The sequence below is a fragment of the Camarhynchus parvulus genome, chromosome 6 (assembly GCF_901933205.1).
Source record: "Camarhynchus parvulus chromosome 6, STF_HiC, whole genome shotgun sequence".
Classification (NCBI taxonomy): Eukaryota; Metazoa; Chordata; class Aves; order Passeriformes; family Thraupidae; genus Camarhynchus; species Camarhynchus parvulus.
The window spans coordinates 1532723-1547354 of NC_044576.1; the positions used below are offsets into that span (position 1 = coordinate 1532723).

Genomic DNA, 14632 nt, shown 5'->3' on the forward strand with positions numbered 1-14632 from the left:
GACAAAGGACTGTCTTCTGTATTGCACTCTCTGATTCAGAGCTGTGTTAGCAGCTCATCCATTATGTTTAGTGATACTCGATATTATTTAATTAAGTGAATTAACAGACTAATGGTATTGCTTAAATTTATTGATCAGAAGAGAACAGCAGGAAAGTAACAAGTTTGGAGAATTTCATTCAAAGAGCATTGGCAGTCTGTCTGTCTCTAATCACTTTCAGAACATGCTGAGCCAACATGTTTTATCTGCCTTTTTCCTCTTCATGTCATGCTTGTAGGTTTACTGTGCCAGTCTGTGTATTTTTCATGAATGCCTCAGACAGCATGATCTTTACAAAATGCTTGCTTACAGTTCTTTAAAACTCCTGTCAGGGAAAAAAAAGAGAGAATGGCTGCAGGTAAGAAGCAACATGTGAAGCTGGGCCCTGTGAGTGTAGTGCTGTCTGTTCCTCCCTTTCCTGCAGAGTATTCAGCAGCATTAAAAATGCTCTGAGCAAGAACTCAGTAGGGTTACATAGGAAAGTCACCTTGGGCTGCCCTGTGCTTCAGGTGTAGGGGCATGGTTCAGCTCCCAGAACTGTGTTAATTGATCCAGATCCCTGTGTGGAGCCTTCCTTCCCTCCAGCAGGTCACTTTGGCACATGGACTGGTGTGAGTCCTAGGTGGTGTAGCTGGTCACTGAACATTTCATTTTGGATTGGGGGGATTCATTCTGCTCCCATCCCTGTGCTCAGCTTCAGGGGCTTGGGTACCTGGAAAACAGCTGGTCCTGCTGCTGAAGACTCAGACAGAGAAGCACCTCAGACTTTTCCTCTTTGCTTGTGGCCCTGTTTCCCCCTGTGTCCAGTGAAGGATGGTGACTGTCCTTAGCCCTCCATTTGTTCCTGATGTGTTTATAGAAACCTTGATATTTACTGCAGTAGCCAGATTAAATTCTAACTTCTTGCCACCTTCCTTAGTTGGGCATGGGTCACTCCTGTGGCAGGGAGACTTCTGGAGCATAAGGAGTATTAAGAAGGTGAGAGGAGTCTTTGAGAGAACATTTGGCTTCTCCTTTGGTTCACACTCCTATTTATTTTTTCATCAAAGAGAGATTCCTGCTACTAGTGAGAGGTTTGTCTGTGGTACGTGGGATGCAGTTGTTTGGAATCAGGGCTACAGTGCTAATTATCTCACTCTACAAATTCCGTGGCACTCTGTGATGTGCAGTAAATAACAGAGGGAAGGCAGCTTCCAAAGAATTGCTTTTGGAACTGGCTTTTTCAAAGTGAGCATCCTTTTGAGTGAGTAGGAATCTGGATCCACTTCTGTGCTTGGTATAGGAGCCTCTTGACTGCTCCTTTGTAACTTGTAAAAAGAAATAATTGTCAAGCTGTGGGATGATAAATTCTGACTGGAATATCAAGTTGTAAACATAAAGCTTGGAGAGATCTGTAACATAAAGGTGATTTGTTGAGAGGTTACTACGATGTGTGAAGTCATCAGAAGTACAGGTGAGTGTGAGAAGTGCATATTGTGTCTGGTGATGAAGTTGGAAGGTGTTAGAAAAGCAGAGGCCTGTTTGAAATAATTGTTTGGACTGTGCAGATGCCTGCATGCTGCAGTCAGTGACCAGTGCTCCACTGCAGTCAGCTCTGTTTGAACCTGTCAGGGAAAGAACGTGGCTGAGGGCTTCCCTTGGGAGTGGCTGTGGCTGTGTTTGGCCTCTGCAGCAGCAGGCATCACCACTGAAGTGCTGTGCTTATAAGAGAATAATGGAAATGATGTTCTGAAATTTCCTTCTCTAGAATGCTAATATGGGAAGGCACGTTCTGGGCTGGGAAAATAATCTTGGGAAGTTACCTTCTCCTGGCAGGTTATTTATTGGTACTATAGCAACAAAGTTGGTGTAATGTAGAATGGCTTGTCTGATCAACAATTCAAGCATGCAGAGATCATTCTGATCTAGAGAAATGTATTTTATAACTCATTTGTGCTTTGAGAGGCAGAAATGAGGAAATGCATGCAAAACAAAGAGTGTCTGCTTTATCATCAGAGTGAATGTCTTCAGACCTTTTTAAAATGACAGCAAAATCATCTGATATTTTCTGAATGGAAAAAGCTGTGAGCTGCTTTCTGTAAACCTCTCCAAAGAAGGCACATTGCCCATTCCATTACAGCAAAATAGGAGAAGTGCAGCTTTTTTTCTCATAAGTGTGTATGTTCAGTAATTGGAATTTAAGAGGGGTTGTGAATGGCTTTTTTCCAACCATGTCTCTGGGTAATTTAAATAGTACATTTAGTTATAATTTAGTCTTTTAAAGAACCAGTACCTTCTTAAAACAGAAAGGTATATTTTTTCAATGGACAGCTTCCTTATGTCAAAATGGAAGTAACATTTGCTTCTTGTCCTTAATTCAATTCATATTAATCCATATGAAAATAAAGAGAAATATTTTACCAATGGGGAAAGTAGCTCAGTGCTCCTGTACTGCCCTGTGCAGTGGAGGATGGTAATATTGATACTCAGAAATACAAATACTCTGATTTGTGCAGCTCTAGATGAACAGAAAAGAGCCATTTCTCCTAATTTGTGAATAACAGAGCAGCTTTGCAGCAGCCCTGGCCCTAAATCTAAACCAGCTGTGTAGAGGGAAACTGCATACAGGAAATGTAGCAGGCCCTTTGGTTGCATCATCTTTATAAAGGCAGACTCGCAGGGGAATGGCATTACAGGTGTGTGCAGTAGCATCATGCACAGAGTAGAGAGGCAGGATGGGCTGCACCCATCCCTCTTCCTGTTTATATGGGGATTGTAAGGTGCTTCTTTGTGCTCTGTATTCAGTGATGTTACTTCCCACATTTCTGAATGATAAGCAATGAAGCACTTTGCACTGCATGTTTATAATCTCATAATTCTGTGTCCTGGCCTCCTATTTAGCTGGTAAGCCATTAATTTTCATGGCTCATATTGAAGATGAAACGTAGTAAATTTTGGCTTAAGCAGTATCAAAATTTAAGTATGATTAGTTACTTTAATATGATTTCATTTTGAAATGTGTAGCCACTCTTTTCTTTGATCTCATTGCCTCATTTTTGTTACATATGACAGCAGAGCAAAAGTTCCAAGGCTCCTGAATGTAGGTAGAAGGATAGTGGAGAAAACCCTCAAAAATGCTATGTCAGGAGCTCATAAAGACAGCAGAGGATTCTCAGCTGTTAATCTGCTTTACTGCAGGAGAAACTTCAGCCAGAGCTCACCTCTCATCTTTGACATTGCAGTGTGTAGGATGTGAGACCACAGGACTTTCAGTCCTGATGCTTACAGTCACACTTACCAATTGGATGAGCCATGTCAGTGTCTGAGGGGAGGCTGCAGGGCTCTACCTTACCCTAATCAGGCACATCACACTTCCAAGCAAGGAGGCTGTGTTGTAGCACTCTTCTGGCCCATCCACATCCTCTGAAAGTGTGATCCTCATCACTTTCAGATTTCTGATGGTATTTGTTGCTTTGTGGTACCTAAAATGGGACAGTGAGAGTTGTTTCACTTAGCTGAAGCATTCACTGTGTGCTGGTTTCCAGTCGGATGAGCATGGAGCCTTCATTCATGTATTGATGGTGCCTGCTCAGGACATTGAGGCTGCTGTGTCATCCACCTGCTTTACAGGGCCAGGATGCTGGGCTCTGCTTCTGCATTTGGTAGGTTTGGGGTTTCCTGTGAGAGGAATGCTGTGATGTTAATGAATATAAAGTCATGCTCTTCTCTTTAAGGTACAAAGTTGTCTGTGCACTGTCTGTGCTGGGAAGTTACCTGTGGTAACTTGGCAAACAGAAGCAGCTCTGATAAATCATAGAGATATGATTTTAGCACAGAGGGAAAATGAGTCCAGGTAGCTACCTAGTAGTGCCACTGAGAGCAAAAGCAATAAACAAATGCTGCTTCTCAGCTTCCAGAAACTGCTCAAAGCACTTTGAAAATGTAACAGGCAGAAAAGAGCTTCTGTGAATCTTTTAGGATTATTTGTACTTGGTTACTGGTAAGAAAAAAAAAAGTCAGGAAGTCTGATATCTCTTTTCACCTCTAGACAGGGGAGATGAGAGAAGATTTTTACCACTCACCCCAAAATGCTGGTTCACACTGATAGAAGTATGATGCAGAAAGATCCACATGTAGTTTTAACATGTGTGCTGATAACCTTTGAATGTCTAAGGCACAATTTTCTGATTTCCTGCTGATGACAGTGGAAAGAGCATATCTATGTTTTCTTAAAATTGCTTGGTTGATATTTTATTTACTTTTGAGTTAAATTTTTAAAGAGTGTTTCTCCCTTAGATCTAAAGACAGATGTGGATGTTCTGGCCGTTACCCATCAATTTTATTGAAGCATGTTGCCCTTATAGTTACACATTTAATTTGTATTTGATCGTGCTCTCATGCTGCTTCTTATATCTCTTTCCAGAGAGCCAAATGTATTATTAATGCTTAGGTTGCTGCAGGACATAAGGAAGTGAGTGATCTTGCTAGCAGAGCTCCTGTTAATGAAGAATTGAAGTTGTGGGATTAAGTACATCCTTAAAAGGATGATGATGATTCTACAACTGTATTGTAGTCTAACATGTTGATGATTATCTTAAAAAAAAAAAGACTCCTCAAGAAAAGACTGTACCTTATGTTTATTTAGTGAGTTTGGGAATCATTGGAGACTTTTCCCCTGTATTATTGAATCCCACAGCAGGGTGCAACAGCTTTGGGCTAAGTTCTGGAGAAATATGGCAAGCAGAAAGTGCATGATGAACTTGCCAGAGACATAATGAGCAGTTTCTTACACACTTCAAAAAAAGCAAAGACTATGGAGTGCTTTTGGTCACCTTAAACTGAACTCGGGTCATGTTTGCAAATGTTGCGATTAAGTTGCTTCCAGCTAAGGGGTTAGCCAGGAGTGGGAATTGATGAAAGCAAACATTGCAAATGCAAGGCTTTCACATCAGCTCTGGAGCAGAGATAAAATCTGAAAACAACAAATTACACAAAAATTGGAAGATAATGAAGTCAAACAGAAAAGAATAGAGAATATTGCAGTTTTGTCCTAGCTTGTGTGTTCTGGCAGCCATGTCGGTACAGAATTCAGGAGCATATACTTCGGGTGAGAAAGTTTTATTTTATTTTTTGGTAGCAAGCAATTTAAATGCAGCTAGAAAGTCTCCAGTTAACCTCTAGTAGTGCTGAATGAGGTAGAGTAAGATAAATTACAAATAGATGGAAACACTGCCTTAACTTGCCTTTTGGGTATGAGAGCAGTGAGACTGAAAGCTGCAGAGCAGCAAACAAGACATGCTAACTTGCCTGAAGGTTCCAGGCAAGTTGTTGTAAGTTGTCAGTGGAAATCCACTGCAGCTGCTTAGTATCCCCAGGGAGAAGTACCTGGGGGCTGTTCAGTATCAGGTACAGCTTGGGCTTGAGCTGAGTCACCTGCTCAGGGATGAGGGGCTCTGGAGCACTCCACATCCATGATCAGCATGGGCTGTCAGTTATGTTGTCAGCTTCTTAAAGAGGGACAGAAGATGAGTGGAGATTTGCCTTTTTTTTTTCTTTTCTTCTCCTTCTGCTCCTGTGGTTCATTATTCAAATTCCATGTCTGTAGTTTAAGCAAAAGTACAGAGAAATGTGGGCTGTAGGTACCACAGAAATGCTTGGTTGTCCAGGAGCGGCTGGGAAGCAGTCCATTGCCTCATTCCCTGGGCACTGGTACCACAGGTGAGCTTCACCTGCAGGCCCTGGAACTGCAGGACGCTCAGTCAGTATTTTGGAAGGATTTACAAGTGTGTAGTTCTTCCTGATTATGTCAGTGTAATATATGTTTGTAGACTTGATGGTAATCACAGTGATAACAAAATATTCCTGAGCTACGTGCAGCTTTGCAGCCGTCACATGCTCATGCAGTGAAGAAGGGAATTTACAGCTGGGAAAACAGCAAGAGGAGAAGGCTCGTGATTTCCTGAGGGTAGCAAGGAAGATGGACCTCCAGTTCTCTTCTGATACAAGTCTTGACCTTTCTGTTACAGCTCCTACAGCTGGGCTGGTGTGGTGCATCTCTGAAAAATACCAGTCCTCTTCTTAATAATAGTGTATGCATGAAAGAAGTTTTAAATTTAAAAGTAAGGTCTGTAGTGAAGCATAATTGGAGTTGTCACAGTTTTCATGCAGAATGTGGGCACATTGCCTGAGGTGATTATCCAGTATTAAATTGGTATTAAATTACTCTTAAGTAAATTAACTTGATAAGAAGCACCCTGTGATTTCTAAGTTCTACAGTTATGCTTGATAGAATGAGTTCATGGCATGTATAAAGTTGCATACACTTTTCTTAGTTGAAAAGAAAGTATTTAAATCTGTGTGAATTTATTACTTCCTGGAACTTGGCATAGAAAAAGAACTCACATTTAGAGATTGATTGCTTGTGTTTGGTCTGACCTGTGAAGTTAAGAGGATTTCATTTAATTGAGGAGGGCATATGTACAATGCTTTGAATTCTGTGATTGGTTTCAAAACAAAACTGCAGGAATATGTGAAAGGTTAGAGGTGACAAAGCTCAATAGCCTAAGTATTTAGTAGAAAATAATTGTAATACAGAATGAAACACACCAACTGTGTGAATGATAATTTTTGTTGGCTTTGTTTTTTTATTTTCCCTCACAGTTTCAGAGAACATTCGAATCTTTAAAAAATGTATCCAGTAAATCTGATCTACAGAAAACTTACCAAAAGTTTCAAAAAGATCTGGAAAACCTTGATTACTTGGCATACAAACGTCAGCAGGTAAGACCTTGGAGGCTTGTAAGAAGACAGAATGCTGGGCATGAACAGGGTGGGTGGTAGAACTGCTGTGTTTGGTGGAGTTACTGCTCTGTCATTGGCTTTTGTGCTTTGTGCAGCACCAGGTAAGGCAGCAGAGGGTGGGGAGGGCAAGTCTACCTAAAGTATATGGTGCTGTGCTGCTGGGTTTTGGATTTTCAGCAGAGAGAGGCCGAGGCAAAACAAGTGAGACTTAGCAGACATTAAAAGTTGCATTAACACATAATTATCTAAATGGAAGTGTATAGAAGCACTATTTGCAGTCTTTTACTTGAAAAATTAACCAAATTCACCTAGTCAGTGGAATCCAATACTTTCTATACATGCAAACCTTGAATTTTTTCTCCTTTATAAATGAATTTGTGAGGTTACTATGCATCAAACTTTGAAGTGCACATGGTCTTTGACTTGTGTTTGCAAGATCAATGTTGAATTGTTAACACGTGTTTCATGTTGGGTGTTCTGACACTTATACATAGCTGATGTGAAAATATCGTTATGGGTATTCACTAATTTTCTTCTCTTGATGATAAAATAAGATTTACCTCTGCCACAGCATGAGGGTAAAAGCTGTAACATTTCTATGTGGGTGTCGTTGTGGTTTGTGTTTTCCTGAATTCTGTCACTTGGTGTCAGTGTTGCCAAACAGTTCCTGTGCTTGGGGCAGATCACTTGCAGCTATTTATGTCAGGTAATTGATTAGATTACCTGTGTCTTAGTTAATTTGCATTGTTTATCTGAGCAGTAGTTACCTGGTTATGGGGAGGAGAGTTTTACCTGCTTGTTGATACCAAGATTTTCATTTCAGTAGAGCTTGCTGGAGAACCTGCAGTGAGGGATTTGAAAAGTGCATGTATGTATTTAGTGTAGAAGATGCTTTGAATTTTGTCCTGCTTTAAAGAGAAAGTAATCTTTTTGTGAAAAGATTGAGAATTGCTTGGATTACTGTGCAAAAATCACTGACCTGCTTTGGGACTGAAGCTGTTGTGAATTTGGGAGATATTTATGGAGTGTTTAATTGATATCATGTTTAATTGGTAGCACATTTAATTGATAACAATTTATATACACTTGTATTAAGTTAAGGGTATATTCATAGTCCCTCTGGCAAAAGGGTGAGTAACTGCCTCTGTTGGGAGACAAATGTTTGTATATGGTCTGAGTGTGAATCTGTTGGTGGTAAAATAAGGGCTTTACATGCTGAAAGCAGTGAATGTTGCTTTTGAAAGAAATACAGTTACCTGCTTCTGTACCTTTTATTCAGACATGAGCCATGAAGTGCAACACAGCAATGTACTGCTTCAGTGGGAAGGTTTACAGGACAGGTGGGAAATCACAGCTGGGCTTTTTAAAGGGTGTTCAAAATGTCCCACATTGACTCTGATTAATAAATATAGACCAAACTTCTATGACTGGCAGCAGTATGCAAGTGGCAGACTTGTTTGGGGTGATGGTTGGGCAGCACCCACTAGAGAAATTCCTTTGGGTTGGGAACATCTGTTTATAGCCAGGCTGCCATTTTGAAATGTGCCAGGAGATGCCCACATCTGAGAAATGTAGATTTTTGCTTTTGTCCACGAGATAGTCTGGCAATTCCTTTGAATTAAAGCAAGCTTTTAATTTCCTTGATACTTTCTCATCTCTAAAATTTGACAAAAAAGAATGGCTGCATGCCACAATGTGTACTAGAACTTACTCTCTTGCTCTGTGACTTTGTGGAATGTTTCCAGTAAAAGCTAAGTGAAGTTTACATTGGTTTGTATCAACCTAAATATTATTACCTTTGCAATATGAATGTTTTCAGGGGAAGTGAGAGGACAAAATGTTAAAGCACTTGGGGATAAGATGGGACTAGGGATAGATCCCAGCTCTGCTCTTGGGATGCTGTGGTAGGTGCACCCTTCCTCTTCTCTTCCGTGGGTCTTTGTTGCTATTGGAGGGAGTTTGTCCATAAAGCGTTCAGCTGCAATGGCACTGGTTTAAGGTTTATTATAATTATCTTACTGTAGGGTCATTTAAGGAGAGTTGGGCAATAGCTGCAATAAAAATGGACTTACAGTGAAGTTCAGTGGTATTTAGCACCTGCCAAACTGAAAAATTGCCACCGTTGCTGCTGTTCTTAGTGCTAACAGTGCCTTTAGGATGCCTGTAGCAGTGCTGGCTGTAATCCAAAGACTTCAGTTTTTGACTAGAAGCTTCCATCAACGTGTCATTTTATAGTTGACAACAGGACTTCAGTATGTGCACACCCACTAAAGCAGTATCCTGTTGTAAAGTATTCTGATTTAAGGTTTACTTGTTTGATGTTGATTTTATGCCCTCAAGGAAATTGTTTGTAAAGGACTGAATCTATGGGAAATAATTCTGGTTAATCCATTTTAAAAATAATTTTAGGATTTCTTTCTGACGTTTGTTATATTTATAAATGGTTTAAAAAGTTGTGTTGGAAACTGAAGGAGATAAGGGCTGTATCAAAGACATTTATGGGGCACACAGTGATTTACTTTGCTCATGGGAAATAATGCTTGCAGAAGATGCAGCAGAGCCATTCCCTGTTCTGGTTCACAGTCCCTTATTATCAGTACTGCACCTGCCTTCATGATCATACAGGTCACATTTGCATTTTGAAAGGTTTAATTTTGAATGAAGACTTTTGAATGAAGACTTCAGTCAAATGGTACTTCTTTTTGTTAAAATGGATTAAATGCACTTTTAATCTTCAGCTTTGATTGTTCACTTTGGTGGGAGAGAATCAGAAGAGTGAAAGTGAGAACTTGTGGGTTGATAAAGTAATTTCAACAGATAAAGCAAAATCCCTGCACACAAGAAAAGCAGAACCAGGAACTGATTCCCCACTTCCCATGGCTGGGCAGGTGTTCACCCATGCCCAGGAGAGCAGGGCCCCATCACATGTGACAGTGACTGGGGAGGACAAACTCCATCACCCTGAATGTCCTCCTTTCCTTCCTTCTTCTCCTGCCCCGTGCTGAGCATGGCCCCACATGGGCTGGGAAATCCCTTGGGTCACTTGGGCTCAGCTGTCCTGGCTCTGTCCCCTCCCAGCCCCTCTCTGGTGGGCCTGGGTGAGGGCCAGAGGAGGCCTTGGCTCTGTGTGAGCTCTGCTCAGCAATGCCCAAAACATCCCTGTGCTGCCAATGCCCAAAACATCCCTGTGCTACCAACACCCAAAACATCCCTGTGCTGCCAACACCCAAAACATCCCTGTGCTACCAACACCCAAAACATCCCTGTGCTGCCAACACCCAACACATCCCTGTGCTACCAGCACCCAAAACATCCCTGTGCTACCAACACCCAACACATCCCTGTGCTACCAGCACCCAAAACATCCCTGTGCTGCCAACACCCAAAACATCCCTGTGCTGCCAACACCCAAAACATCCCTGTGCTACCAACACCCAAAACATCCCTGTGCTACCAGCACTGCTTCCAGCACAAATCCAAAGCACAGCTACTGTGGAAAACACCTTAACTGTACCCCAGCAAAAACCAGCACAGTATGAGATTTGTTCACTGAAGTGCTCCACACCAGCAGCTGGAGAGAAGTTTTTGCAAGAGATTATCACTTATCAACTGGCAGGTTTATTTTGTGGCAAACCCTTTAAAAGTATGCTGGAAATTGGAGGGAGTTCAGGGTGAATTATTTGTTGTCAAGAAAACAAGCATGATGATAGAAAGCTGCATGACTGAGCTCCTTAAGTTTATCTGGAAGAGGTTATGGCTTAGAAATGTCAGGAATAGAGGTACTTAACTAAATCTTTATTCTAGTGCAGGGAAATAGGAGAAGAGCCAATGGATGGAAGTCAGACAAGTTCAAACCAGAAAACAAATGAACATTTTTGGCCATTAACTCCTGAGAGGACTTAGTTAAGAGGTGCAGTACATTAATCACTGCTTGTAACCTTTCTGTCTGTTGTCCGTGCCTTTTGAAAACCGTGAAATAACTGAGATGCAAATTGAAGGGCAGGAATTATGGATCTTTCTGTGGCCTGTGCTACTGGGGGAATTTGAATGGGAATTCACTTTTTTTCCCCCTCCAGACTTAAGAATGACAGTACATTGTTTGTTTGTTGGAGGGTAAAGGCAGAATTATGTCTTCTGATTATGTCATCCTGGATTAACAAATGGGTGAATTTGTTCTATTTTGTATTTACCATTCTACCACTGTCTAATCTTTTAGATTTTAGGGTTGGATGTGTTGAGATCTTGTTTAGGGATTTTCAAAGAAGCCTTGTAATTTACTCCAGAGTAATTTTAACGACATACAGGCATTTGATTCCTGTTAGATTTCTGAAAATGCCTTCTTTTGTTTTCTCCTTTAATATGTAATCACACACCGTTGATTATAAAATGAGACTATAGGTTCTATTTCCAGTATTGTAGTTGCTTATCTCCCCTTGACATAGGAACAACATCTATCATGCTGTTGTGTAATTAAAATAGTTGATTTATGCATTCATTTTTTATAAAAGCAAACAACAAATTAGTCTCGGTAGCTAAGATAGTGAAAAATTATGACAATTCTGTTCTCAGCCACCTGACTTGTTTTAGTAATTCCATGATTATAGCTCTGTCACTTGGTCCTTGCTTCTGTCTGTCCTCTGTATCTCTGTGGCTTGCTTAATGGGTGAAGAGATTTTCCTTTTCCCTGCTCACCTGAAAGTGCTCATATTCCCTGTGCTTATATTTTTTTATATGTATTCAGAGTTGTAGGGGGAAGACTTTCATATCAACACTTCCCCAGCCTGTGCCAGGGGAAACTGCTAAAGGGAAACTTCCCCAGGGAGTTTTAGCAGCTCCCTTGTTCAGCTGGATTTGTGTCTGTCAGTTCCAGCCTGAATGATTTTCATTTGTGTCTCCATGTGTGTGATTTTTCTGTCTTTGCATGGATGCTAAACCTCTGAGGAAAAAAGTCATGCCTTCCCTCATCTTTCCAAAGCTCAGACTGTTGCTGTTTCTATGAAACTGAATTAGTTTTGTCTGTGCCCAAGATGTCTTCAGTTTGGATAAAAGATGCCAGTCTAGTCATGTCTCTCATAAATGTAGCTGAAATGTCTTGGGGGCCAAGGATGGATGATGCTTTATGTTCAACCAAGAAGTCACCGGGTAATTTAACAACAAACAAACAATACAAAATTGAGTGTTACAGTGGGAAGGAAATGAGATCTTCAGCTAGAAATTAAATTACAGAGACAACTAAGTAATGTTACAAGGGCATGACTTAAAAAGCTGTAGAGATTTTTGTGTGCATTCCATGGGGGACTTGGATACACCACTGGTTTTGGTGATGAACATTTGCTGTGGTGCCATGTATGTCTCCTGTGAGACATAATGGTACCATATGAATATGAATATGGTACCATTATGAAATATGAAATATTGACATATGAAATTTGATGTGTTGGGTGGTTTATCTCAGTGGGAGATAGTGGCTAAGATTAAAAATCTGTTTTTTCAGTTGACTAGAAACCAATTTATTTTTTCGTCCTAATGAAATAAAATTATACTTCAGGTGATATGTTTATGCTAATGCGTGTACCAGAATTTGGGGGTTGTAAATGGGGTCAGAGTCTAAGGAGAATGGTTCTTAATGAGGCACTGATAACTGATTTTATGACAGTTGCAGTATTCTGTTAGGCAGCAGTGTCTCAAGGGGAAAAACAAAACTGCAGTTTTATACAGCAGGAGTGAGGTGAGCTTTTTCACTTTCCTGTGAAGCATTGCCTATTTGGTTGTTTCACATCATACACTGTGCAGCTGACTGTTCCTGCCTACATGTGATGACTTGTGCTCATCCTTAATGTGTCCTGTCTGAGAAAAGCACACCTATTTTTGAACATTGCTGTGAGTTCAAATTCTGCCCTACAGTGACTAATGGTTCCTTGTCTTCCCTCCCCCTCAGGAAATAATTTTCCTTTTCCTTTTCCTTTTCCTTTTCCTTTTCCTTTTCCTTTTCCTTTTCCTTTTCCTTTTCCTTTTCCTTTTCCTTTTCCTTTTCCTTTTCCTTTTCCTTTTCCTTTTCCTTTTCCTTTTTCTTTTCCTTTTCCTTTTCCTTTTCCTTTTCCTTTTCCCTTTTTTTCTTATCGAAGTTATGCTCAGTAGTGAGGCAACCAAAACAGACCCCTGTAGAAAATTATTTAATGAATTTCTGTAGTTGCTGAGACTCACTGGTAAGTGTTCTGAAATCTCCTTTGATTCCAGAGAAATTGAATCAATTTTTCCCATTTATTTATGTAAAAGTCCTGTGAAGGATATCAGAATGTAGTCATATTATGAGGTACTTGCTACTAATCCTATGACTACAAGCCCAGACTAATTTGGCAAGACTTGATTTGGACAAAACTGTGGTGGCTGTTAGTCATTCCTGGATTTATTTCTAGATGAATAAAACAGTGTTTTTCATTATTTGCTGTAATTGTTTTTCCTCAGGAATGGAAGTGTAGCTGACTGAACGAATTGCTCAGTTTCTGTCCTTGACCGAGGAGGGGTCAGGTTTGTTTGCTTGCAGTGTCCTGTTGTCATGCAGATCTGCATTGTCTCACACTGGATGTTGGAGCAAGGAGTGTTCAGCAGTGTTGTCATCGGCCCTGATGCCTCATTCAGCCCACTCCATGTGGAACACATGCTGTTTATTTGGCAGGCTTTTGTCATGCCTCTCCAAGAGAGCCAGCATTAAACTGCAGTAGCTTTCAGAATTTCACATAGTTCCTCCTCCTTTGTCACAATCAAATCTTACAAATGGTATAAAACATAACACTTTCATAGTTGTGCGTGAGAAGCAGTATTTATGTTTGGACGAGGTCTAAGTGCTGACTTCCTCTCTCTGGAAATAATTAAGGAATGTTATTTTCAAAGACTGTGCTGAGTTCTTTGTCCCTCTCCTAGATCTATATCTTTGTATGTTTTTATGGGTTGAAATCATCACCTAGTAAAGTGATATATGATTCTTGGCTATAATTGAAGGAGAAAATGCATTCCCTAATTTTCTGGGAAGTAACATATCTGCATATTCTTCAGAAAAAGCAAGATTTAGAGAGGATGCTTCCTTTGTTGAACACTATAAAAACGATGTATGTGCTATTTTGATTTGACATTCTTTTCTTTCCTTTTTTAAAATTAAATGGCCTGGAGCAGTAGGGAGTGGTGACTATGAAAAAAAAATTCTTTACTGAATCGTAAAGGAAAAAAGAGAAGTGGTAGTACATATATAAATGTCTTGTAAACATTTTCACATTTGCTTTCTCACAGCTATCTTGTGTGACCTTCAGCAAGCCTCTTAGTACCAGATCTACTGGAGGACATCACTAAATGCCTTCATCCAAGAGTTAAAGATTTATTGCTGTATAAGGACTTGCCAGTAAGGTTCTGTGGGTATTTGAAGTACCTTTTTTCAGGCTTTAACAGATTTATGTCAGTCTAGGTAAAAAGTTCAGTCTGAGGACAACTGACATTTTTACAGGCTCAGAGACAGTATGTACCATATAGCCTGAGCTACTGTTTTTGTGGTGAGAGGTTTTTTTTGTTTGGGCATTGGCTTATTTTTTTGTGCTTTTTTTCTTAGTATGAGAAAAACTGCTATTTAGATGCTGAAAGGATGCAAGTTAGAAGGGCAATAACAGTTTGGAATGCAGAATTCTGATTACTAAAGAGTGGCTAATGAGTGATGTTATGTCCTGGTGAAGATGACAGTAATAGTAGTTTGTGAAAGAGTTATCTGAGGGGAATGTTATATTGTATTGATCCCAGCCTGACAGACATACACCAGCTTCTCACAGAA

General features: G+C 40.3%; 1 protein-coding gene across 2 annotated transcripts in view; it reads left to right on the top strand.

The window, feature by feature from the left end:
- CTNNA3 (catenin alpha 3) overlaps positions 1-14632 on the top strand; it is a 415145-nt gene that overhangs the window by 15248 nt on the left and 385265 nt on the right. For both annotated transcript variants that reach the window (XM_030950971.1, XM_030950972.1), the window contains exon 4: positions 6679-6798. In XM_030950971.1, coding sequence (XP_030806831.1) covers positions 6679-6798 — 120 coding nt within the window. The remainder of the gene's footprint in view (positions 1-6678; positions 6799-14632) is intronic.